Source organism: Larus michahellis, chromosome 15, assembly GCF_964199755.1.
Source record: "Larus michahellis chromosome 15, bLarMic1.1, whole genome shotgun sequence".
Lineage (NCBI taxonomy): Eukaryota > Metazoa > Chordata > Aves > Charadriiformes > Laridae > Larus > Larus michahellis.
In genome coordinates this window covers 10998296-11023814 of record NC_133910.1, presented here as the reverse complement: position 1 = coordinate 11023814, position 25519 = coordinate 10998296, and the positions used below count along the sequence as shown (strand labels likewise).

The 25519-nt window shown below is 57.5% G+C and overlaps 1 protein-coding gene across 26 annotated transcripts in view; it reads right to left on the bottom strand.

Annotated features, from left to right (window-relative positions):
- Nucleotides 1–688: 688 nt before the first annotated feature.
- Nucleotides 689–25519, bottom strand: part of KCNT1 (potassium sodium-activated channel subfamily T member 1) — an 89042-nt gene continuing 64211 nt past the window's right edge. For 8 of the 26 annotated variants that reach the window (XM_074608219.1, XM_074608235.1, XM_074608237.1 and 5 more), the window contains 29 exons: nt 25157–25256; nt 23884–23940; nt 23503–23551; nt 22933–22992; nt 22010–22084; nt 21582–21665; nt 20984–21078; nt 19062–19242; nt 18802–18966; nt 17834–17970; nt 17540–17603; nt 17057–17165; nt 16418–16526; nt 15389–15538; nt 14990–15228; nt 13635–13851; nt 12591–12696; nt 12302–12474; nt 12013–12084; nt 11592–11726; nt 11215–11326; nt 10454–10555; nt 10257–10340; nt 9738–9866; nt 9361–9381; nt 8281–8584; nt 6207–6269; nt 3089–3173; nt 689–2713 (listed from right to left, as the gene is read on the bottom strand). In XM_074608219.1, coding sequence (XP_074464320.1) covers nt 2593–2713; nt 3089–3173; nt 6207–6269; nt 8281–8584; nt 9361–9381; nt 9738–9866; nt 10257–10340; nt 10454–10555; nt 11215–11326; nt 11592–11726; nt 12013–12084; nt 12302–12474; nt 12591–12696; nt 13635–13851; nt 14990–15228; nt 15389–15538; nt 16418–16526; nt 17057–17165; nt 17540–17603; nt 17834–17970; nt 18802–18966; nt 19062–19242; nt 20984–21078; nt 21582–21665; nt 22010–22084; nt 22933–22992; nt 23503–23551; nt 23884–23940; nt 25157–25256 — 3398 coding nt within the window. In that variant the 3' untranslated portion in view covers nt 689–2592. The remainder of the gene's footprint in view (nt 2714–3088; nt 3174–6206; nt 6270–8280; nt 8585–9360; nt 9382–9737; nt 9867–10256; nt 10341–10453; nt 10556–11214; nt 11327–11591; nt 11727–12012; nt 12085–12301; nt 12475–12590; nt 12697–13634; nt 13852–14989; nt 15229–15388; nt 15539–16417; nt 16527–17056; nt 17166–17539; nt 17604–17833; nt 17971–18801; nt 18967–19061; nt 19243–20983; nt 21079–21581; nt 21666–22009; nt 22085–22932; nt 22993–23502; nt 23552–23883; nt 23941–25156; nt 25257–25519) is intronic. The other 18 variants (XM_074608225.1, XM_074608236.1, XM_074608239.1 and 15 more) reach the window with 9 other exon arrangements.

Here is a 25519-nt window from a genome sequence, read left to right as displayed (position 1 = left end):
CCTCGGCGCATCAACCTTCCCAGGGCCGTTACAAAAATAAAAGGCTTTTGTTTTTACATTAGTATCGTAACTGAGTCTAAAGCATTAGAAAAAAAAAAATAATTAACGGTTTGTTCGTAGACTTGCGTTGACCACAGGTAAGTATCTACAGTATTTATTTCAACATCCCATTAGAATGTCTGCTATAAATTTACACCATAGAAAGGATGTATGCAAAAACGCGGATGGTTTATACACATAGCTTTCCTTTTAAATACATATATTTATACATTAAACAAACAGAAGCATTGTCAAAATACAGTAATTGCGAGGCTCGTTATTTTCATAGTATCGCAAACCACGGCTAGTCTGTACTCCTTTTGGTAGGCGGGTTTCCTCTTACGTTAATTATCGCCTGGAATTAAGAATTCCGAGTGCCCAGGCAGCGCCCAAAGCTCCGGCGGTGGCAGCCGCTGTCGGGGACGGTGGCACAGGGCGCCGGGGCTGCCCCGGGGCATTTGGCACATGGAAAGAAGGGGCCGAGAACCACGGAGCTGCTCGGCGCTCGCAGCCCCCGCAGCCAGGCAAATGCAAAAAATATATATATTAAAACCTGTTATGTACTGCGCAGCGAAACACGTGCAGATAATCCCATCGCGCACACTGCTTGGGGTTTGGTTTAATTTTTTTTTTTTTTTTTTTTTTTTTTAACTTGTACCACTGCTTTGTTCCGCTCTCCCTTGACAGCTAAGTGGGGATTAGAACATCATCTGTCTGAAACCTAGGCAATTAAATCTATTAACCCTTGGCATTTCTGGAGTTATCTCAGCATCCTGAGGCTCTAAAAAGTGGCACGGACCCATCGCGTGCTCTTGTACTTCAGCCGCACTCGCTTGTTAGCCTGCAAGACCTTCCTGCTTTTATTCATTTCAATGATATTTTTGGCAAGCTAAGTTACAATTGGAAATAAATAAAACATCTATCTATCTGCCTTAACCAGAGAGATAAAAAATTAATAATTAAAAAAAAATAATCCAAAACAACCCCAAAAAAGCCTCAGAGACATTGCTGTTCGTGCTGGGAAGGGTCAAGCTTACGGCTTTTTCCTTGCAGCACCTCCCCGAGCCCGTGATGTCCCCTCGGCTGGCGGTGCCTGGGCAGGTCACCCAGGGCCCCGGGGCCAGCACATCAGGGAAAAAAAATAACAATTTAAAAAAAAAAACAAACAACATATTCGCCCCCAAACCCCATCCAGGCACAGAAGGGCTTTCTCAACCCCATCTCCAGGTGATGCGGGGCTCGGTGCGGGTCCTACCCCGGCATCCTCGGGCATCCCACACCCACGGTTCCCCCCATCGCTGCTTTTCCCACAGCACGGGCAGCAGGTCCCCACAGGGGCATCTCACCAACTGTTTAAAACCGCAATTTTAAACAGGTTTGGTTCTTTTTTTTTCTTGTAAACAACTTTTATTGGGGATGGTGAATTTTAATGGCAAGAAACTGTTCAGCAGCAGCAGGTCTGGGATGGCAGATGGGGTTTCATGGCAACTTTGTGCTTTACAGGCTTCTCATTTAAAAAAAAAAAAAATCATATTAGAGTTTTAATATATGAACGTAGAAGTATATAAAGTTAACAACTCGGTTATTCACTTGGCAGTCAAATAAAACCTTTACACATCAAGGTTGCAAAGTGTGCAAAAATAGGTGGAAAATACATCTCGTGCTCCTGCTGTGGAACGCTCCCTGCGGGGTGGCCCATGCAGAGGGGAGTGTGTGGGCCAGCCTGTCCCGTCCCACCCCCGGTACAGGGACCACCACATCATCCCTCGTCGCCCCCCGGCAGCTCCCGCAGCAGCAGTGATGGGGGACGAACCCGGCGGGGGCCGCAAACCCAGGGGCACCGTGCCCCAGATAGAGCCGGGCACGTGTGAGGAGGGATGGCACGGCTTTCCATCACCTGGGGTTGGTGGGTTTTGGGTTGTGAGATGCCAAGATGCGCTGGAGGCGGCACAGTCCCTGCCATGGCACCCGGGGGGGGGCGCTGTGCCACCCCATCCCATCCATCCCGTGCAGCTCCACGCGCTCTCACATCAACACCCATAATGGAAAACCAATGGAGGATGAAGAACACGAGTTGGGTGAAAGAGCAGAAGTTTGGGTACCCCCGGGGACACCCAGTGAAGGAGGAGGGTGTCGGTGCAGTTTTGCTCTTGCGTGGACAAGCCCCATCAAATGCAACCAACGTGCATCATGGGGGGGGCAATATTAACCACTGTCCTCCTGCTCGCACAGGGTCATTTGGCGGCTGCTCTCAGCCACGTCCCACCAGCACCAGCGAAGAATTTCTCACTAGTTGCGGTATTCGTATAAAAAGTTAAAAGCCATGGGGCGTACGACCGTCGGTCTGTCCGTCTGTCCCGTCCCGCTGGGGGTCCGGGCACCCCTTTGGTGGCCCAAAGCCAGGCTGGGCATCGCCTTCCCCCAGCACAACGGGCACCCGCAGGCGGCAGCAGCCTTCCCCTCTGCCTGGCCATCCTCTTCTTCACCGCCTCCCCCCGGAGCCCGCCAGCCCCGGCAGGGACACGGGGCATGGGGTTGGGGGGGGGACGCTGCTCACAGCTGGGTCTCGTCGCGTGTTTCAGGGTTGCAGGGGCCCAGCTTGTTGCTGCAGCTGCTCTTGCGACTGTGGCCATCATTGGCCACGTGGGCCAGCGGGTCGGAGCGGATCAGGTACCTGCGGGGCACAGCCTGGTTACGCCACTGGGACCCCCCCCCCCCACCACGATGGCAGGAGGGAGTGGGGCAAACCCTAAAGTGGAGTCTGGCCCATCCTCAAGGCCGGGACACGTGAGGATGCCCCATGGGGGGCTGGGAGCTGTGGCTGAAATAATTGTGGTTATTTCTCCTGGTGCTGCGCAGCGGCCAAAGCCGAGGGAAAACCTCTGCGCTGCCTGGGGGAGAGATTTGGGCACCGCACAGGAACAGGGGGAGTGGGAATCGCCTGGGAAGGCCGGTCTTTATGAGAAATCATGGAAAGCAATGTGACGGGGGCAGCCCGTGATGCTGGGGCAGGTCTGGGGGCACAGGGGGTGGTGGGGGCAGCACCTACACGATGTCGTTGAGCTCCAGCCGCGTGTCCGGGGGGGGATTGATCAGGACGTAGGACAACGTGTTCTGGTGGTCATTCATCTCGTCTGCGAGAGGAGGGGAAAGGGCTGGTGAGGGACAGCCCAAAAGACGCCCCAACGGACGCTCCGACAGACAAACACACACCCCCCCCCCCCCGCCAGTGGCCCTCGCTCCCACAGCCCCACTGCAGCGTCCCCAGGCATCCGGCTCCGAGGGGCCACAGCTCTTCCCCCAGGACAGTAAATGGGTCCCTTCACTGAGGGAAGCCACGGGCAATGGCTTTGCCACCAGGAGAGCACCAAGAACATCTCTGCCACCTCCCTCCGTGCCTCCCCGGCCGCTCCCCACCACGGCACAGCCCAGGGGACTGGCAGATGTAACTTTTGTAAAAGTCCCCGCTTCCCATCCCAAAAAAAGTAAGATGTCTTACCTTGGTTTAGCACAAAAAAGGGAAGAGGTTAGTCTTGCCGCGTTAGGTATAGCACTGGGTCAGGGCAGCCAAACCCCCCCTCCCCAGGCCGCTCTGCCCACTTCTCCCTTTCTTGCATGACTTAATTTAGCATCATCCAGCAACAGGATTTAGCTCAACGATTGCTTCTTTCTCCAGCCCAAGGGAAACCACCTCCGTGGAGTTTCAGAGCCATCGATGGTATTCGGGGACGGCTCTGAACTACGGTGACCTCCCCGGGGAGGCTCGGGGCCACCGAGAGCTGCACCCATGGGTGCTGCACAGGGCGAACGGGGGCCTCGAGGCCAGGGGCGGCCCTGCGCTTTCCGAAATAGCTGAGAACAAGATCATGGGTGAAATGAATGGCGGGGGGGGGGGGGTGCAAGGCTGCGGGCGGCTGGGGAGGGGGGTGGAAGCTGCGACAGATAACACCATTTACAGACGGAGTGACGGGGTGGGGATGGACAGGATGGAGAGGGGGATGGACAGACGGACGGCAGGGGCAGCGTGATGAGCGCGGCGGGACATCAGCTCGCTGCAAGGCTCGTCACTGGGACGCCTCTCCGGGCTATCAGAAAGTTCCCTCTGAGCAGCGTCGCCGCACACCAGATGTTTGCCCACCTCGGGCAAATGGAGCTTGGTCTGGTGGGCAGTGGGACCAGGGACCGGCCACTGGGACAGGCGGTAGCTTGGGCTGGGGGCTCCTCCCTGCCACCTGTGCTGCCACTGCCACCACCCCGTCCCTGTGCTCCCCTGCCCCGGCATCGATCCGGAGCAGGTCCCCATTGAAAGGCTGTCCCACCGAGCCCCCCAGCCATAAAAGCACCTGGAGATGCAGGATGACCCCAGGCATGGGGGGCGGGTGGCCAAGCCAGCCCATGGGTGAGGAGTACGGCTGCTCTTCAGCCTCAGGAGGGATGTGAAACCTCTGAAGTGGGGCTTTTCTCCAGCTGTGAGACGAGCCACAGCACCTCCAGCCACCATAGCCACCTGGTCTGGCACCCCCCACAGGGATGCAAACAGGTGTCATCCCCCCCCCGCCGCCCCAAGGCTGCCTTCGCATTTGGCCAGTGCACGTCCAGGTGGGCCCCAGGGCATCCCTGCGGCTGGACCGCATCGGTACCGCACGCAGTGGCACTCACTGGCAGACGTGAGACCCTTGTTTTGCTGCTCAGACACCTCCCTGGCACCTCTGAGTGGGGGAGGTGCTGTGCAGGACACCTCCCCCTCCCCGTCCTGTGCTGGGGTGCCCACCCCCAGGTGCCGGCAGGTCCCTCGAGCTGCCGGAGATCTTCGGCCGTCCCAGTGCTCAGCCTTACAGCGAGGCGGGGACAGGGGGTGGCAATGCTGGGGCGCGGGTGGCACACGGACCCTGGGACCCAACGGGAGACACGGGGTTTGCCATGACGGGGGAGGCGGGGAAGGGCCCTGACTCGCGGCAGGTCTCCCTGCTCCATGGAAGCTCCTTTTCCTGACCCCCCCCATGCAGCCGAGCCAGGCACTGCTAAACCCAAGTATATTGCCATATTGTCCCCTACGGCATAGTTTTTTTCCTCCACATCCTCCAGCAAGTTTTTTTCGGGGGGGAAAGAGACACACGCAGCCTCCGGCAGCGATGCCACCCTGTCGGAGGTTCACCTCTGGGGTCTCCTGGCTCAGCAGGCGGCCGGGGTGGGGGCATTCGCGGTGCTGGGCCCCTCTGCAGCAGGACACGGGCTCTCGCTCAGCCCCGGCGCTTCCGCGGGAGGGGGAGAAACCAGCCGGGTCTGAGCTCTGCCCAGCACCCGCCGGCCAGCCGGCAATATACTCTGCTGGCCCGGGGCTTCCATGAGCCCCAGCTGGGGCTGCTTCTCGGATGAAGGACACAGTTTATAGGAAAAATGCCAACTTTTCACCTTAAGCAAGGGCTAGTGATGCCTAAAATACAGCTAGGTTGGGCAATTGCTAACCTCTAGGCTGCTGCAGTAAAAAGGGGCCTTTCCAGGGCACTTTACACCCGTGTGTAAAGGGGTAAATGGTGCAATAACCCCACAGCTCCTGCGGATGCCAACAAGGTGCCCTGGGGGGGTCTGCAGCACGGGCAGCACTTGCGGCTGCTGCCTCGCACCCAGCCCAGCACCCCCCGGTTAGAAAACAGGGTCTCCTAATGCTAGAGAGATGTCCAGGAATGCAAACCAAGGATGGGGAAGGGCTTTCCAAGGGCTGCCTTGCCCCCGAGCTCTGGCTGACCCAGGGCCGGGGCAGGAGCTCCAGCATCTCACCGCAGCACACACCAGCAGCTCCGCTCTGCTTGTCCCCCCCAAGCCCCCTCCTCGAACTGCCACTGGCTTTGCAGACCAAAACCGACTTGCAGAGCAATGGAGGGATGATTTCTTTTAATGACAGCTGAGGGCTGTGATTTCCCTGTAAGAATTCAGCTAGAAAGGGGTCCCTGAGGTTTCTATCTCCATGATTTTGCGGAGCCCTGTGTTTCCGCTGCCGTTGCAGGACGGTCTTTTATTTTTCCAACGCCACCCAACTAATCAGTGCTTGAAAGGCTCGGGTATCTAAGGTGAAAACCGGCAAGGGTGTGGATTGGGCTTAGCTGGCATGATCTTGTTGTATGCTGCACACCATGAGTCACGCGGGACTCCCAGGGAAAGGGAATTACCTTGCAAATATCCCAGGTTTACCCGATTCATCACATCACTGGCTGTTAAATTTGCTACATCCTCTACAGAACATACAGGGAAAGGCACAGACATAAACAGAGAGAGAGAGAGAGGTCAGCAAGCCATGATTCGGCAAATATCAGAGACGAGCTCCTGCACTGCAGCAATAAAATGAGCAAAAGAAAAAGGAAATGGGGAGAAGGCAGAGCAACGTGTTCTTCCAAAACGCCATGGGTGTCCAGACACTGAGGGTGACACATGGTGACAACGCACAGTCCCAGCACAGCCGGCCGCAGGGGCCAGGGAGCTGCCGGTCCCCAACACCCCGGTCCCTGCCAGGCATCGCCCTCCTGCCCCGACGGGTCCTGCACCCCCCGCTGCCTCCTCGCTTGCCGGAGCTCCCCCGGTTTGCTCCGGCCAAGATTTGCCGGATCGGCCAGGAGAAGGGTGAGAACTCTGACGCTAACCCAGCCAAGGGTGCCCCGAGCATCCCGGCAGCGCTGGCTGTGGGGCGGCCCCTCGGGATGCTCAGCCGAGGCCGTACGGGGGGAGAAGCCGCCTCTGCCTTAACCTCCGCCGGTGCTGGGATGCCATGGCCTGTCCTCAGCAGCACCCAAGAGCTGCGTCAGCTCTTGCTTCGGGTGCACCCTGTTCCCCAGCTTCCCACGCCCAGCACCTGCGTAAAACCAGCTTTTTTTAAGGCAGGGAATGCCATCAGCCGCGCTCCGGACTCTGCAACAGAGCTGCAGGGAGCTGGAAGCCCCCCAGAAAAAGCAGCAGAAACTTCTGGGACTAGTAATGCTGGAAAAAAAGAGAGCCGGGGGTGATGCACGGCTGCAAGCCCTCGCCTGGCGTGCCCTGTGTCCCCTCTGCCCCGCTGGAAGCCGGCTCTCCTGCCTCCCTCCCCCGGGAGGATGGCGATGCCCACAGCCAGCCCGTTTGCCCTCCGCTCCAAACCCCCTCCTGCGCTGAGTTTCTTCACATTTTCTCCTCCCTAAAGGGCTGTGAGGGAGAAGCCAAGATGGGAGAGGAGGAATTCCCCCCTACACCCCTCCCCAAATCAGCTCCCGTCCCGGCCGGGGCACAGTGCCAGCCTGCGTGCGGGCAGGGGCCAGCGCAGGGCAGACGGATGCTCTTCGAGGATGGAGCAAACAGGCAGCAGCACAGGATGGCTTAAAAGAAAGAAAGGGGGGGGGAAAAAAAAAAAAAAGGACCAAAAAAACCAAACCAAACCAACCAAGGAAGCTGTGGGCTACAGACTTTGTCGTAACCAAGGGGTGGGGGATTGTCCGGTGGGGGGGACACAGACGCCAGCACCAACGGGCGGGTGAGAAGCTTGACGAGAAACACGGCTGCACAGAGGGACCCTGAGCGCTGCGGGCGCCCGGGGCCACGCGGGCTCATCGCGGCCGGAGACACCGGTTTCACACACAATGGAGCAAACCACTCAGCCCTGCAGCTACCGAAATGTCTTCCATGGAAGAGCTTTATGAAGGATTAAAGTCTATAACAAAAGGGGTCTGCGCCAGCTGACGGGGCATCACCTCTCCCTGCCGCACTGGGGGGGCTCTCGGGCAGACAGGTTTTGCTGACTTGGAGGCAGTGTGTCCTGAACCACCATTTATTCCTGCACGGCCAGAAAGCAGGGGGGCAAGCGGGGCATCGCGCCCGAAGGCTGCACGGCAGCTGCAGGCAGAAGGGAGAGAGTTACTCTGCCGCCGCAAACTCCTGCCTGGCCCCGTCCCAGAGCCCCGGAACGGGGGTGGCAGGCAAGGGCAGGGGGTGTCTGCGCTGCGGGACCTCAGCCTCGAACGCACTCGTCTGCAGAAGCACAAGCAAGCTGGGGAATGCCGGGCCTGGCAGCGCCTGCGGGGTTAGGCTGGGCTTGGGGTTTGGCTTGGCGCAGGGTTTGGCTCAGCCTGGGGTTAGGTTCGGCTTAGGGTTCGGATCAGCTTGGGGTTCGGATCAGCTTGGGGTTCGGGTCAGCCTGGGGTTCGGCTCGGCACAGGGTTACCTGAGGAGCCCACCAGCGGGATGCACCACCGCAGAGAAGTGCAACCGAACGGCACTTACCGTACCCGGTCGTGGGCAAGCCCAGGTGCTTCATACGGTTTTTGACCAGCTCGGAAAGCTCCTGCCTCTCGGAGCGCCGGTAGAGGCTGAGGCGCTGCTGGCTGATCCACTCGGCCGTCTTGCTGGAGTGCTTGTTGCCCTTCCTGCTCAGGCGGCGAGCCCACTGCATGCTCTTGCGCCGCAGCAGCGGGTGCTCGGACTGGTCGCTGGAGCACGAGTTCCTGTGGTGGCTGGTCTTGATGCCCCAGTGCTCCTTGACATCCTTCGTGTCCTCGCAGTCCTCAACATTGATTGAGATCTGTGACTGGAAGCCCAGCAGGTCACGGAGGGGGGGACGACGGGGGATGGGGCAAAAGGGGTCTGTCCTGTCCCTGATGGGGTGGGATCTCTCCCATGGGATGGGATCCTTCCTCTGACCCACACGCGCTTTCCCAGCACATCATCTCTGTACTCCTAAAACTACCTGGCCGGCAGATCTGGGATAAGCACTGTTGAGTGGAGTCTAATGGATGCCTGACATTTCTCACGCGATTATCCCTGGGCTGCCCAAGGGACAGCCGTGCCCTTGTCTCCCTCTCCATCATCTCACGGCAGACGTGCTGCCGCATCTCCGACACAGCAATCCCCACTGGTGAGCAGGAATTTATTAATAAAGCGGTTGAAAGCATCTCTAAGAAAGAGGTGGATTGCATTTAATTAAATGTCAACTTTCGGCTCCCTGTAGCTGCTTCCTGCGAAGCTGAAAACTGAAGGTATTTAAAAGGGAGCCTGGCTCACTCTCCAGCTCCTTATCCCAGTTAATTACACTTCAAGGCACCGAGGACTTTTCTCTTCCCGGACCGCTGCGGCTCAGCCGGCATCGCCCTTCCACGGGGACAGGCAGCACCGTGCTGGCAGGTGACAGCCAGGACAAGGCATGCAGTGGCTCTTGGTAGCCAGAGGACCACTGGGCAAGCCAGCCCAGCCGCTTGCCTACGGGTCGGCCTCTGGGTCAGGGAGGGGAGCAGGAGGCAGCGCGGGCAGCCAGGGCAATGCCCGACACCGGCCAAGCGCCCGGGGCTAGATGCAAGCGGCACTCACCTGCGCTCGGATGTCGTGGGGCTGCGGCGGGGAAAAAGGAAGGGAAAATAAAGTGTTAGTCCAGCAAACGGGCAGCCACATCCCCCCGCTCCCCGGGGACTCCGTGCTGTGCCGAGAAAATCCCGCTACCTGCCCACAGCCAAGCTGCTGCCCGCGGGGTCGGGCATTTCCACCCACCCGCTGGGGAACCAGGACACCATCACTGTAATGCAGATGTGGGGTCGCTAACGAAGTGAAGGCAGAGCTTCCCCTCCCCTTGCTCCTTCTCACCTCCCCACCTGCAACCAGGTCCGAGGGGTCTCATGGACCCGGCCAGCCTCATGGACCACATCTCTGCCGGGCGGCGATGCTCGGCTGGGACCACCAGCAGCCCCTACCTCAGAGGTTGCGAACATGTGCGACTCTGTCCTGTAAATCCCAATGGGAATCTCCGCACTGGAGGAGCAGAGCTTCTGGAAGAGGCGGCCGTACGTCCGGATCCACAGGTCATCTTCAGTGATCTTCATCTGAGCAACAGAGGACAAACATCAACCACCCTGTGCCGTGCAGAGAAGCCTGCTGAGGAGCACCCCAGGGCTGCTCCTGAGCTTCATCCCAGCTCAGCAATGTCAATCCCAAAAGCGAGCTGGACTCCACAAAAAGACCAGGGGCAATTTCCAACCTCAGCCTTCAGAACGGGGACTTTGGTCCTTGGCAGCTCTTGGACTTTTGGGCTCTTGGTAGTGCTGAGGTTCCCCTCACACGATGGAGGGGAGTGATGACCTGGCATGTTCTGCCCAATGTTGCCTTCCCCCCGACTCCCCAGAAGAGGGGGACCCTCCACCCCTGTGACAGATCCCACCAGATCCACGACGATTTGGCCCCATGGTTTCAACCCAGAGGGACTTGGCACCCACCGCACAGAGGTAGCCGGAGCCCGGCGTGGTGTCGAGGCCCAGCAGCAACCGCGTGATGGTGATCATGTAGTCCTTCACGAACGACTGGGGGGAGACATTTGGGCAGGAAGAAAGGTTTGCTCGGTTATTCACTGCGAGATGCAAAGGGGCGGCCAGAGTTGCAGGGGTGCATCACCCAGAGCCCACTGGGCTCTCACCTGGTAGAGCAGCGTGTCCAGCATGCTGATGCTGAAGACCCTCCCGGCCGCGAAGGGCAGCCGGAACATGAAGGCCAGGTTGGAGCCATTCTCTCGCTCTTTCTGGAAGACGAAGGGGAGACGTGAGCACTCACAGGCAAACGCTGTTGGCAGGGGCTTGTTCACAACCTTCCAGGGCCTTCAGCAAAGCAAAACCACGCAGCCTCCCCCGTGCACAGCAACTAGAAGACTCACGAAAATGGGAGGACACCAGCATAGCATTTCTGGTGGCTGTGCCAGCAGGGAACCAGGGCAGCATCCTTACACTGGGTGAAAGAAGGTTTTTTCCTCCATGGAAACATGTGAGACATGGTTGGGGTTTTTGACACGGGCTGGATGGGGCCCTTTCACATGCCCCAGTGTCTGGTTCAGGGGTACTTTCCCCCTTGTCAGAAGCTCTGTCTCAGCACAGTGACCCCACTGCCCCCCTCGCTGCAGTCACAGCATTAAACCTGATTCAGACGTCCAGTGTGCCCAGCACAGCGGTAGGCAAAGCAGCCCAAACGCCAACGACCAAATAAATACATAAACATTTAGAAAGAGGTAGCTGGTCCAAAGATTGGCTGCCATGTATTTGCTTGCTGCAGGTCACCTCAGGTAGATGCACACCAACTACGGTAGCTGCAGCACGCAGAAGAGCACAGGACCTTGAGGAGCTCAAAGGTAGCTGCTCTCAGCATTGATTTCCCAAGCCCCATGCACAGGAGAAGACCTTCTCTTACCTTTTCTAGCTTGGAAAGGGCAAGAGAGTAACTGTCCTTTGCTCTGAACTGCATGAACCTCATGTTGGAGGGGTGGGTCAGCTCCGTGATAATGCTGAGGCTGGGGAAGAGCCTGCAATGGAAAGAGACCTGTTGTCCTGCAGCTCACTCAGAAGTGAGAGCGCTCCCTGCATTTAAAGCCTGAGGAAGATCAAAACCATCCCTGTGCCTCTCTGAGGTCAGAAATAGCAGATTAGACGTCGTTTCCTAGAGCGAGCCCAACCACAGGTGTGTTCCACTGCCCATAGCCACCACCCCAGCCATCACCACCCTTCCTGGTCTTACCTCCAGCAGAGGTAAGTGGCTATGACCAAGCCAGAAGACTGGTCACCCCTCACCTGAACATGGTCTGGACATTGACAATCGTCTTTGCATCCGCCATGTAGTCCTCCTCAGCGCTCATCGTGCTCTCCTTGTCCACAACCACCAGGTTGTCGGCGTAGATGATGCCGCACTGCAGCAAGCTGTCCAGGCTGGGCAGTTCCCAAAGAGAAGAGCGCAGGGTCAGCCCTTGGAAACGACACAGGGAAGCAGCACGCTGCGACGCGCAGCGCTACAGCAAGCCCAGGCTGCTCCCATCCACCAGCTCTTCCCCTGCTCCCATCTACTGGGGGATGTTCAACAAACCGAGAAGCCAAGGGTGGGCTCAACTCTATGGTACCAACCCGGGGGCTTCTCATGGGATGACCCAAAAGTCTAGGCTGGGGTAAATGTAACACATTTAAGCATCGCTGTACAGCCACACATGGAAACACTTACTTGTCGATCGTGCCCTCCATGTAGTAAACCATGGGGAAACAACAGATGGCTTCCAGAAAGTGGTGCTCGGGCCTGGAGGAAGAGCAACAGAGAACAAGGTGGTTCACCAAGTCCATGGGGCAAAGACAGACACAAAACCCACTCAGGAGTCCCCAGGGCCAACATCAGCTGAGGTACCCAGCAGCGGCACCGCCATTGCCCCACGCTCCCATCCCCACGGAATGAGATGCCCATGAAAACACAGGGGAGGGCTCGGTGCGATGGAAAACATGCGTGGAAAAGTACTTGCTTGTTGTCCAGCAGCAACACAATTGGATTCAACTCTTTGCGGGACCGATAGTACGCACGAAGGGGGACGATGAAGTTATACAGTCCGTTCCCAGCCGTCTCCGCCGAAACGATAATCAGTTTGTTCTTAAACCCGTAGGCTTTGGCGTCTTCAAAGCTGTTGTGCTTGCAGCCCTGTGCGGTGGAAGGCAGCGCAGGGACTCAGCGCGGGGCTCTCGGCCACCCACCCACCACGCACGGAGTTGTCCTGCTCCAGGGGGGGATGCAGCCACCAGACAGCCCCATCGTACCTTGTCCAGCCTCAGGCAGCAGAAAGGGGCTTTCTCCGGTAAAAGGTGGCACAGAGTCGGGGAGCTCCCAATGTAGGGGGAGTTCGGTGGGTAGCCCTTCACGTACCTGCCGCGGAGAGAAAACCCAGCAGCGTGAGGACACGGGGAGAGCTTCCCACGACACTCAGACGCCGGGAAAAACAGTTAAAAGCAGCAGACCCAGGGGTCAAGCACATCCCTGGCAAATGCCTTGCAAAACTTTCCCACAGTAGTCGGAAATTTTACAAAATACACATATTTAGGAATCTCTTTTGCTATGCAAAGGGTCATGAGATTGTAAATATGCGGTGTCCCCAGCGTGGGCCGAGGAGCAGGTAGGAGCACTGAGCACAGCTGAAGGGGGACAGAGCAGAGCGCTCCAGGAGAGGGGGGTGATGCTGAGCCATAGAAAAAAGCAAAAAAAACCCACGGTCCATTTTTAGAGTTTGTTTTGGTGAGCAGATATTTAAAAAAAAAGTAAAACAAAAAAAATCACCATTTGTATTTTTGATGGACCCAGAAGCAGAAATTTTCATTTAAAGAGCAGCTACACGTGGGCATGAATTAAAAGCCAGTTTGTGAGTCTGCAGATAGTCGGTGAGCTCCTCACATCACTCCGGCAGCTTCCACACAGGTAACCAGTAAAGCAAGTGCCTAGCTGACTGCCATAAACTAACAGCTTTAAAGCTGGACTAAATATTTATTTTGCATTTTTTTCTTTCTGTGCAATGGAGAGTAGGATCCTCTTCCTGTTGGTGAGTGACGGGAGGCGAGAGGACTGATGGAACAACCCTGCCCATCCCCAGCGGTGTCTGGCTCAGCGCAAATTCGCTGATACCCGGAGGAGACTCCTCCAAAAGAGCAGGAAAGGCGGGGATTGCCCGTGTTACAGATGTTGGTGTGCTCAGAAAAAGCCGAGAGGGGCTGAACTTGAGCATCCCTCAGGCACCATTGAACGCCCATCGTGTGCAATGGTCCCCATCCCTCAGAAAGGCGGGACGGCTCAACCGAAGGCGGGCGACTCACTCCACAACGGCCGAGCCCTCCTCGTCCGACTGCGTCATTTCGTCTTCCGACTGGTCGCTGAGCAGGTCGCAGGGCAGCAGGGATGAGGTGTCGGCCAGCTCGAGGACGGGCGCGATGCTGGGCCGGCGGTTGCTCGAGCCGTTCTCTGCCGGCAACGTCAGCTTGCTGCTGTTAGCGGGGCGGCACTCCGTGTTTTGCAGGTCCATGGCTACTGTACCTGGACCCAATGGGGAAGGAAGCACAGCGAACACGCTATAAGGAGGTGAAAAGAGCTGCGTCGGCAAAGCAGCACGGAAAAGCACCGTGCCCAGGCGGTCCTGCGCGGGGACGAGGTGGAGCGTGCGGGACTGTGCATCCTGCCTGTCAAGTACAGCCCGTATGAAGCTAACCCCGTCGTGGGCACGGGGAGTGCTGGCACGGCACCCACCAGCGACTTCCACCTGGGCATTGCTGTGGAGCGTCTCCCCGGGGGCACCGCGCTCCCATGGTGGATGCAGGCTGCTGGCCCCGGGGAGCATCACCCCACCTGTCCCCCAGCCACCTCCTGCCAAGGGTCTCATCTGAGTCTTGGCCAAACGGTGATTGTCAGATGGTCAGGGTCATGGGGAGCTTCCCAGCAAGCAAAGCCCAGGCGCCGGGCTCGCCGGGAACCGCTGCCCTGCTTGCATTCCCGCGATTTCCCTCCCTCTCGTTACTCTTTGCCAAAGGTCCCGCTGCGAACGAGCCACGTAACGAGAACACTGACAAACGCTCTTCAGCGAAGTGCTTTGTGGCCTGCTGGGGGATAATCTATGCAAATTGCTGCTCATGAGTACAAACGCATAAATTATTTCCCTGAAATATAATCTGCTCGTGTAGCGCAGCCTCTCCAGGCAGCCCCGAAACTCGCTCTCCCCAGATACAAGCTGGAAGTAATGACTCATGGTATTTTTTTATTTGCAAAAATGCACCACTCGCTGCAGAGCAAACTACGCCCTTCGTCGGGTTGTGAATCATAAACGGGATTTAGGATGTGGCCAACAGCATGTATTCTTCCAGCCAGGGCTTGGGGGATTTATGCAAATGCTGTTAATGATAATGGACATCACGAGCTTTAGTAATGATCTTTGAGCTTGCTGAGAGCACCCAGGGTAGAAGGAGCAGTGTGGGTTTAACTGGTGAGACGACCAGGACAGGGAACGGAAAGGGATTTTCTGTGGCTCCCAGCAATACCCAGGTGGGGGGGCATGGCAAGGAGTTTGTAAAATAAAACCAAACCTGGGGAAGGAGATGAAACCAGACTCGCGGAGAGAGCTGGAGCGGTGTGTGAAGGACCCTACCCTGCCCCCAGCCCCGCTGAGGCCCCCCCGACTCACCCATGCTGGCGATGATGCTGTGCACAGGCAGGCGGGACGGGCCGTCGTAGGTGCCTCTCCCCGCAAAGCCCTTCTTCTTCTGCTTCTCCTCCTGCTTGAAGATGAAGGCGGAGTTCTCCTCCTTGGTGATGTTGATGTAGAAGCAGGTGTCGGACGCTGCCATGATGTGCCGCGGGCCAGGGTTCAGCAGGATGCTCTTGTTCTCCTCCCTCCGGATGCCGATCAGGCAGACGCCGTACCTGTGCCGGGAGCACAACGTGGGCATTCACAGCTGGAGAAAACCCCTTCGGGGCTTTGTCCCTGCACGAAGGACCCCACAGCACCCTCCAGCCCCAGCCCCGAGCCCCCAGGGACGCAGACTGGCAGATACACGCTGCCCGTCGCCCCTCCCGCCCTCACTTCTTGTGCGCGTGGAAGGCGGCGTAGGTGAAGCTCTTCCCCTCGTACTCCATGAAGAACTTGCTGTCGCCCATCCGGATGTGGTAGACCTCATTGCCCGAGCAGCGCCCGTACATCCGCTGCCACTGCTCCGGCGACTCCTGGCCCTCCCTGCAACAACAGCAGCAGCGTGCCGGGACGGGACCCCCCATGGTGATGGGAGAGGACCCCTCCATTGTGCTGGGACAGGAACCCCCCGGGTGCAAGGAGAGGATCCCCCCGGTGCCGGCACAGGCAGCCAGCTCCCGGGCCAGAGCCGCACGGCGGGATGCTAATAAACCCCGAAGCTGCCATTTAGACCCACGGGGGTGAGGTTACAGCGACACATTCCCACAAGCTGTCGGTGTTCACAGGCTGAGGATGAGCTCGTTTTCATTTCTGATTTTAAGGGCCTTTTTATTTAATGAGGGCTCCCGGAGGGGCACAGAGGCAGGGTTCAGAGCCCGTGTTGGCAAATATCTCTGAACTTGGGGCGGGAGTCACCTGGGAAGGATGTTTCATAACTCTTTTGATGTGACATTACCCAAAATTCAGATATTTCTGACTAGTCAAGGGGCACAGGACCCACGCCACCACTTTACTGGGCCAGCGGAGCTCCTTCCAGCTGTGCTTTATATAAACCTGCCAAATGCCCTGCAGCATTCGCACGGGCTGTGAATGAACCTTCCCTCCAGCGGGACCACGCCAGGATAAAGACATTTTTATCGCCAGTCTCTGGAAAGGCGGTGTTGGGCAGCCCACCTGCACTGGTGTTTCCCCCCTACGATATTGGCTGTTGCTCCCCACCTGGCTGGGGGATCCCAGGTCCCAGCGTGCTCCCCGAGAACCCCACCAGACTCCCACCCTCCTCCACCCGGAGCCCCCACCACCAGCTCTGCTGTCCCTCCATGCTCAGGCTGGGGTGGCGGAGGAGAGGGCAGGCAGGGGCAGGGGAGGCAGGGGAGGCAGGGGCAGGCAGGGGCAGGCAGGGGCAGGCAGGACAGGACTCACTGGCCGCGGGAGGTGTGCACCAGCAGCGTGATGAGGGTGGAGGTGGCGGGGCAGACGCAGTTCAACGCCAGCATGGCGTATTTGCACTCCTCTTCGCAGACGACGTGATCTGAAAGGCAGAGGGGAGCGTCACGGCAGGGAGGGGGATGCCGAGGGACGCGGTAATTTTGGGATGGTGGCGGGGACTGGGTGCTTCCTCCTCCTGCCAGTCCAGGAGGGTTTTCAGCTGATCAACAGCCCACAGGGAACACCACGAATGGGATTAATGCAGGCAGGAAAACAGGGATGAAGGCTGGAAACCAGCCAGGTGGACACCAGCCCACTGAGGCCACCACCGCTGTGGGGACACACACCCAGTCACACATGGGACTGGTGCGCCCACACGCAGCCCACACTGGGGCAGCCCGGAGCCAGCCCTACCCCAGTCCCATCCACATTGCTGCAGGCTTCGGTGTGCAGCACAATAAAGGGGCTGACGGCCCTAAAATATCTTCCAGCAACCGGGAGGAGTCTCAGCACCAGGTCACGGACTCCTCCGAGACGGAAACACCGCTGGAAAGGTCTGCGATGGCAGGTACGACAGTCCAGACCAGCGAAGCGAGCAGTGCCACCCGCTGCCATGCAGCCCCTCTGACTCACCGGCGAACTTCACGTGAAACTTGTTTTCAGGCTTTAGGATCTGAACGTAGAGAGGACAGTTTGGAGCAAAATCTTTCACAGCCCAGGCTCTCAGGATGGTCTGGTGGTCCTAGCCAAGGAGAAGCGCAAGAAGTACTTGTCTGATGGCTTATTTTCTCCCATGTTTCTCCACCCAGGATAAACTGTACGGCAAGGGCTCCTCCAACACCCACTGCTAACGGGGGATAGCCTCCCTCCCTGCTCCCCAAAACCCAGCACCGATGGGAAACTGTAACAGCAGAGGAAAGGTGAGCCCGCAGGGGCTCAACCAGCAACATGCTGCTGCGTGTCCCCATGCGGTCCCCATGCCACCTCTGTGTTTCTCTGCGGTCACTGCCTGCCCACCGGGACCGTTGCAGAGGCAAGATGCAGTGATCACCCCGGTCCCTTCCAGCCTGAGAAATGAATAATCTCCGACTGTGCCATCCCCCAGCCCTGGCTTACCGCCGCGGTGCGGTCCACCTCGTTCCGGCTGCTGAGAATGAAGCAGGCTTCTCCGTTGTCCATCCTGCGAACAGAGAGCAGTGACCCCATCAATTGCATGGGCCAGCGAAGCCGAGCATCTGCCTGTACCAGCTAGGGCACTGCCAGCCCCCTCCGAGACCCCAGCGAAGGCACACAGGGACGCCCATCATCATGCATCTGGGCTGGCATTACTGGGGACCCTCCTCTGCGGCTCCGAGGGCAGCGCGGCAGGACCGGCCTCGCCGTGGATGTGCAGCATGTCCCTCTGCTCACTTGGCTCTCATGAGGTCCTGGTCCTTCAGCGCAGAGCCCTGGAGGTAGATCACTCGCTGCGACCACAGAGGGATCTGCAGGACCCGCCGCACCTGGATGTCCATCTCTGTCGGGCAAAGTATCACCACGTAGTAATCCTGAAAGAGAGAGGCTCGCGTGGGTGGGCAGGCTGGGCATCCCGGGCGTCCCGCGCACGTCTGCCGCAGCCAGCTGAGAAACGGGGCTTTGCTGCCTGAGCAAACAGCTCTCTGGGGCTTCTGGTATTTGTTCCCATGTGTGACACCCCCTGCCCCCGCCCCAGGGCCCTGCAAGGGTCATGGAAAACACATCAGCAGTTTCCCCACTCCATTCTGCATAACACAGCCAACGCAGGCACCTCTGCATGCCCACGGCAAAGTGGAGCCTCTTGCAATTACAGAAAGAAGCAGGATTTTAAAGCTTGAACGTGTGGAATCGAGGCCGGGCGATGGTAACAAAGCATAAGTGAGTGTGGGAACGAAATGCAAATCTGAAACACGACCGTGATGCTCTCGTCCCGGGGAGATGGAAAGGCACAGTCACTTGCTTGAAGATCACTTATTGCGTGGAGATACTCCAGTTAGAGCTGGGTAAATCCACTGAGGTTTCGCAATTACATGTTCTGTTCGGTCTGAGATTCTTCATTCAGTAAAGACATCATTACATTTAGAAAAGTCCCTCTGGTCCCTCTCCATGTGCTGACGCAGTGCTGTGACAGGCCTGGCCAGAAAACGGGGCAGAGAGCGCCCCACCACTGAGACGAGAAAGTGAGGTGGCCCTCGGGTACCACTTGTCGCCTCTCCTTGCCTGGTGCTGGGCTGGATGGTTTTTACCTCATTCTTTGTGACAGCCGCTGTAGCCGGGCAGGGCACTCGCCACCAGCAGCCACCCGGCCGTGCCCAGCAAGGGCAAGCGTTGGCCGAACGCATGAGAACACGCCTGGTCCTCACCTGCAGGCGCGGGTGGGCGTAAAACTCATTGAGGAAGTCCATGAGGAGATCAATCTTGAGGGAGCTGACACAAAGGACAACGTGTTTCTCTGTCTGGGCACGGTGACGGCTGTAATTGCCCCCCGACTTCTGCCGCTCCATCCACAGGTAGACGAGCTCCTCAAACTGCAAACGAAAGCAGAGAGCTGACGTCTCCATCGGTGGGGCTGTCCGGCTGCAGGCTCTGCATCCCTCTCCATCCTCGGCCACGTGGGTCTAACCTGCAGCGGCAGCACAACCAGGGCGACGCAAATCATTATCACGACGAGGAGCTGGGAAGGCCAGATCTTTGGTGTCACGTCTCCGTAGCCCACGGTGGAAAAAGTGACGATGCAGAAATAGAAGGACTTGAAGAGGGAGAGCTTCTCACCTGCTCTTTCTAAGTGCTGGATGCCACAGGTCCTGCAGGGAAAAGCACACGTCACAGTGAGCAATTCCCTGCCTGGGGGACGGGCAGTGCCCGTAGCTCCTGCTGGTCAGTGGGGAACCCTAGAAGGTGACTTACACCCATGTCCGCGGAGGAAATTTGCCTGTAACACGCTGTCAGCATCAGCAGTGGATTTATGTTACCAACAGAAGTGATACAGCTAACGGCGCTTACAGATGCAGGAGTGAGTTTGATGTGGCTGCTCACCAAAGCAGCACGGGGAAGTCTAGGTCCCGGGTGATGGGTCATGATAAGGCTGTGCCACGGACAGCATCACCTGGGGGCTGCCCTTGCGTTGCAAAAAACCAAAATGTGGAAGCAAGCAGCTGTCCCAGTAAGGCTCTGGGGGAACTCAGCCCATGGGAAGGGGGGATGCGGGAGGCAGATCCCGGCACTTGCTCCCGGCCCTGTGCCGCTGCTCTTGCAAAGCCGTGCCGCCTTGCTGCCTCGCTCCCCAAGATAAGGCAGGCAGCGTAACTCCCCATCCCTGCAGTTTCAAAGTCATCTTGCTAAACACAAGTCTCATCTAAGTTGTCCTGGACCTGAATTCTAGCCCTGCCGCATCCACCAAGAAACACATCCATGGCCCCGCGGGCAGGAGGTGCCACGGGCAGGGAGCACTGATGAGCTCCGAAATTGCATTAGTCACTCACATCAGAGAATCGTCTTTATTGCCAAAGACTCATGAGCCTAAAAGCTTCATTTCCTGTCGTTCAGCAACTTAATGGTATTACATGCTTCAAATCCAGACCAAGGGAGCCAGAGGAAGATTCAAGAAGCCTAATTCAAAGCTAAGTTACCTGGCGATGAGAACTGACTCCTTTACAAAAAGAGATGCCCTTGCTGTTGGCAACGCGCGGGGTAAAGGGCCCAGTTAATTAGCAGGAGCTCCAGTGGCCTGTTACACAAATGAGCTCAGCAGCCATGTAACTTGGTGGGGAGGAAGAGCGCGGTCGGAGCCAGTGGGTGCAATGGATCCCAGTGAAGGGGCCATCACACACATCCCAGCGGGAAGCTGCCGTCCCTGCCCTCGACCCCACAGCACTCGCAGCCCCGCTCTGAGGCTCGTGTCCCCATCACCCGTCTCCCTCCGACAACGCCCTCATCCGCATACGCGCCCGTTAAAATGTTTCTGTTAAAATCATATAATTAGGGAGGATAATTAGTTTCTAAAATAGGAATTGATCTTCCCAGTGTTCAGTGCGCCGGGGAACGAAGCAAGGCAGGGAGGAGCCCGGCGCCGGGGGCTGGTGGTGCAGGGTGTCCTCCCAAAGCTCCAGCAGACGTAGCTGCGCCCAAGCCAAAGCCCATGGACACACATGGAAACCTGGGCCACACTCCTTGCCATGGCTCCCCCAGTTCCAAAACTCATCCCAAGGAACTGGGACTGCCCCATTAGCGAAGGAAAGATGGCAGAGATGTGGGAGCTCGATCCAATCAGCAGCCCTGAATAGTTATGCTGTCCTCAGTGTGCACAGACCTCCCAGGCTGAAAAATTGGGCTAGAAGACCCTGCCTAAAGGCAGAAACTCCTCTGCCTTCCCAAATCACCACGTTATGTCCTGGCAATGCCACCCCACCACAGCTGGGAAGGTCCCACCCCACCTCCTTCTCCTGGAAGTCCCACGAGAGCCCGGCTCCGCCAGTCACCCCCGGGACGTGCAAAGCTGGTTCCCCTGGGTGAAGATGGTTTAGTGAAATGAAAAGCAACACTCACCCCGTGAAAACGAGACACAAGAGGGTGCAGATCAGAATGAGCACCTGGTTAAACATCGCAGACTGGGTCCTTTGTATGGCTCGGTGCAGGTCGTTCTGGGAAGAGAGGAGAGGGCTCCCACCAGCTCAGGGAGGCTGAGGGTACCAACTGCTGTCTTGCTGCTCCAGCAATGCCCCCCCAGATGAAGGTCAGGCCAGAATTTGGCCATTGAAAAGAGATGCACATTTCTGTGAGCGGGCCTGGGCTCTGCTGCCGGCAGAGACAGCTCGAGTGGGCACGTGGGAATGGCTGGAATAGCTCATCCTGCTGTGATACCATATCCCGGGGACAGCCAGAGGCTGTCCCTGTCAATACACAGCCAACGGAGTCAACACGGCTCAGACACCGAAGGCCTCCTGCTCAGGTCCACAGCCCAGCATCACCAGTTGGCCAAGCCTCACCTCCCACCAGCCCCGGCACGGCTGCACCCACCGAGCACCCAAAACCTGCCCCAGAGCTGGCGGCAGGTGAGGGTCCCCCCTCCCGGCCACACCGCCCTCGGCGTCCCCAGGGCAGAGGGACGCAGGGCGACAGGGGTGGGACACGTCCGGTCACTCACAATCATGTTCTCCAGGGCGTACTTGGCAAGCCAGCAGTTCAGAAACACGGGGATGAACAAATTCCGCAAAGGAGGCCAGAATATCTACAAAAACAAGAGTTACTCAGAGAAAAAGCCATGCTCTTCAACAAAAAAAGCTATAAACAGCCAATTCAGCCCCTGTTGGGAAGGATCCGTCTCCAAACTAAGCACCGACCTCCAAAAGTGGCCCCCCTCCCTCGGCTGCAGCGGAGCAGCAGAAAACTGATGATGTTTTTTGGGATAAATCTCCAGAGAAAGTCATTATGTTGAAAAATATTGAAGAAAAAAATTTACTGCCAGCTTTAAAAACTACTTGGCCAGACATCCATTTTTCTTTATTTCACCACCAAAACTACAGTACTAATTAAACTTAAATTTGCTTTAAAATGTCACTGGGAAACACCCACCGTGATAATAAATGGCACCGTGTTGATCATCTCAAGGATGAATGAAATGCGAAAGATCTGTTCCCAGATGTTCCCCTGAGGAATTGAGAACAAATAAAAATTAAATAAGCTTTAAAATCTTCCAAAGGGCAATTAAAAGCTCCCAGACCCTGCTAGATGGGGGAAGTAACGCCGGAACAGCCAGGAAGATGCTCCGGTTTGCCTGCAGTGCCGGTGGCAGACACGCTGGAGTGGGAACGACCTTCCCATGGCCATGGGTCCTTCCCACGATGTCCCCCTGTCCATCACCGCTGCTGCCCAAAGCCAGGGGACATCAACACTTTGTGCAAGGACAGAGAATGAGAGTGACGAGTACAGATCGCTGGTGATCGCCCCAAACCAGGCGGGTGACACAGGGTCTGAGCCTTTTCTGCCAACTGTCCCAGGGACCCTGACAAGATGCCATTTGCTAAGGTGACTTTTCTTGGCCATTTTAAGGGCCTTTGATCCAAAGAAGCCAGCCTGTGCCTTTCCCTGTCTGGCTTGGAGCAGTGCCGGCCGCCTCCGGAGGCAGCAGACCTCGGCACAAGCAGGGGTCACGCTGCTGAGCTCAGCTCCAGGTCCTCAGCCTTAGGAAGCTCAGCACGTCTCAATCTGGCCCCCCTAAAAAAAAAGCAGCGACCCTTTGTAAAACAGGTCTGAATTTAAAGGAAGGCAGGAAAAAAAAAGAGATCTCCCAGCTCCGCTCTGCCAAACACTTATCCAGCAGCCCGAGGGGGAATGAGAAAGGAAAACAGCCACAGCCAGCTCAGACATCGCCGAGACAAACGTCCTCTCAGGACGCTGCAGGCTTCAGACAGCTCAGAGAGAGAGAAATGAATTCACAGCGGGGGATCGGACCCAGACCGCGCATCACTGTCCACCGCCCGCCCCCGGGCACCTACCTTGTAGCTGAGATAGATGAGCAGCATGGTCTCCAGAAAGCTGATTAAAGCTATGCTGACCTGCGGAGACAGACAGGCAAAGGCTGCCGAGGGCTCCTTCGACGCACCGTGGGTCGCCCAGAGCTTTGCCGAGCCCTGGGCGATGAGGAGCCCATGGGTACCGCAGACACAAGCCTGTCTGTTTGCTTTCCCTGCACCCGTTCGGGTTAGACATGTGAGCGTCAGCAAGAGGCGTACGGGCAGCCCTTGACGGGTGCTCAACCCTCGTACGAGCCGTTCCCCAGGCAGCCGCCCAGCCTGAAAATAGCCCGTTACTGGTACAGCTGCATCCAGGCTGGGCAGGAGCTGAGCCAGCCTCAGGATTTTATCTTCCTACAGCTTCTCCCCTCCTGTCGGTCCCTAGGATTTTCACCCAGGGCCATGTTGTTGCTCCCAGCAGGAGCCCCAGCTCATTTTCTGTTGCCCAAGAGGACCCGTTGCCCCTGGCTGGCGCAGGCGGAGGATGCAGAGACCCGCTGGCGGCAGAGCTCAAACCCCAGCTCCTGCTGGGCTCCTGCTCTGGGCACTCACCTGCACAGCCCACAGCGGCATTTTTCTATCCACCCAGAAGATGTGTGACCTGCAAAGAAAATTAAAAAAAAAACGGATCTGAACTGTAGCCCAACGAGCAGTGCCCTTACCCCCCACCAAATGCACCGCTGATGCAGGATGCAGCACGGGACTGGCGCTGGTTCCTTACTGCACAGTTTGTTCCGGCAGCTTCTGCACTGGGAATGAGCCATTCCCAAGGGTGCAGCCACAGGCACCTGTCAATGGATTTGATCCTGGGATGCTGCTCCGCATCCCTCAAGCAGCCCCGCGACCAAGAAATGGCCACGGGCAGCTGCCAGCACCAGCCACGTCCAGCACTGCATTCCCCCATCCCCAGCGCCGGAGCAACTCCCGACTCACCAGTTTATCTTCGTGGACTGGTTGAACGTGGTGTAATTCTGCTTTTCGCATTCCCAGCTAGGAGAAGAGAAAGACAAAGCAGGGGAAAGCAGTCAGCGGGGGGGAGGAAGGAAAAGGGGTGCCGGCATTGACTCCCCAGGCTCATGGGGTGCCCTCACCGCTGTGTCCTGATGCTGGGGGCGCCCGGACAACACTCCCACAGCTCCAAACACACACTGGTCCCTACAGCCAGGGCTTTCCACAGGAGACTGTGTCACCTGGGCAGTTTTTAACACGTTATTACTGGAGAATAAGACCAGTCAGGTACTTCAACCCGTACCAGAGATGCTGCGACTCGCTGGGAACGGGATCCCTGTGCCCAGTGCTCAGACAAAGGGCTGCAGCTGGGAATTACCAGGTTACAATTAGCAAAAGCTGATGAGCATCGGCTTCTGGGACAAGGCTAGCTGGGCCCCCAGCAGCCATCCAGGCAGGCAGCACAAGGCAACCTCTCCCCAGCCGTGTTGTGACGGATGCGTTCCCACCGGCCAGCCTTTATTTTGCCCCACATCCTCAGGGAAGTGGACGCCCTGAACTGCAGCTGGGCTAAACCTGACCAGGATACACTTGGTTCCAGTCACACTTAATTCTTACAGATTTGAAACCACTTTTGGACAATGCAGATCCACTTGGTAGTCTCCTTTACAAAGAGAAAATCAGATTGCTAATTCTCCTAGCTCTCGAAAAAACCCCCACACTGTATGTGAGCTAAACAAAGCAAGGACATATTAAAAATAGGTTTATACTGAAACCTAGAGCAAAGCTGATGTATGTAATCATCTGTCACCCGGGGGATCTAAATGGCAAAACATATTTCCTTCCCAAATGCTCAAATGGGATTTAGCATAAGGGTCTTCAAGGGCGTCAGGATTCAGAAAATACTTGCATGTGATGCCCTGTAATCGTGAGCTCTTGCCTGTGTCTGAAGGCCACGCTGCGCCCTGACCGTTAGAGCCAGACAGCTTTTGGAAATGAACGTGATGCTGAATTTTTCCGCCACCTTCCCCCCATGCGCTGTGCAGGGCCAGTGGATGCCCAACACCTGTCCACGGGGTTTGAGCAGGGAGCAAAGCCCACCAGACCGGCAGGTTTGGCTAGAACTACCAATTCAAACAGTTGCGAGTGAGAAAAACCATCCGTCGTGCATCTTCACACCTGCTGCGAGCGGCTGCCACTGCCTCTGTGCTCCCGTGGCACGGGGCAGCGTGGGGAGCCCGGCGGCAGCGGCACTCACCAGCCTATGCCCTCCTCCGGGTTGTCCAGCAGGACGCGGACGATGTACAGGAGGCAGGTGAGCAGCTTCAGCGAGAAGTTGAAGAGCCGGATCCTCAGGCCTGTGGCAGAGGGGAACACGGCGTGGGGCAGGCAGCGCGCCCCAGGGACCCCATGTCCCCCAGGGACCCCATGCACCCTGGGCACCCCATATCCCCCAGCTGGGGACCCCATGCACCCTGTGCACCCCATGTGCCCCAGGGACCCTGGACACCCCATGCACTCCGGGCACCCCCCCGCGCCCCGGACACCCCCCGCGCCCCACAGCACAGCCTCTTCTGTTCCCCCCCAAGCTTTGCAGGGCCCCGGGCACCGCAGGACGCCG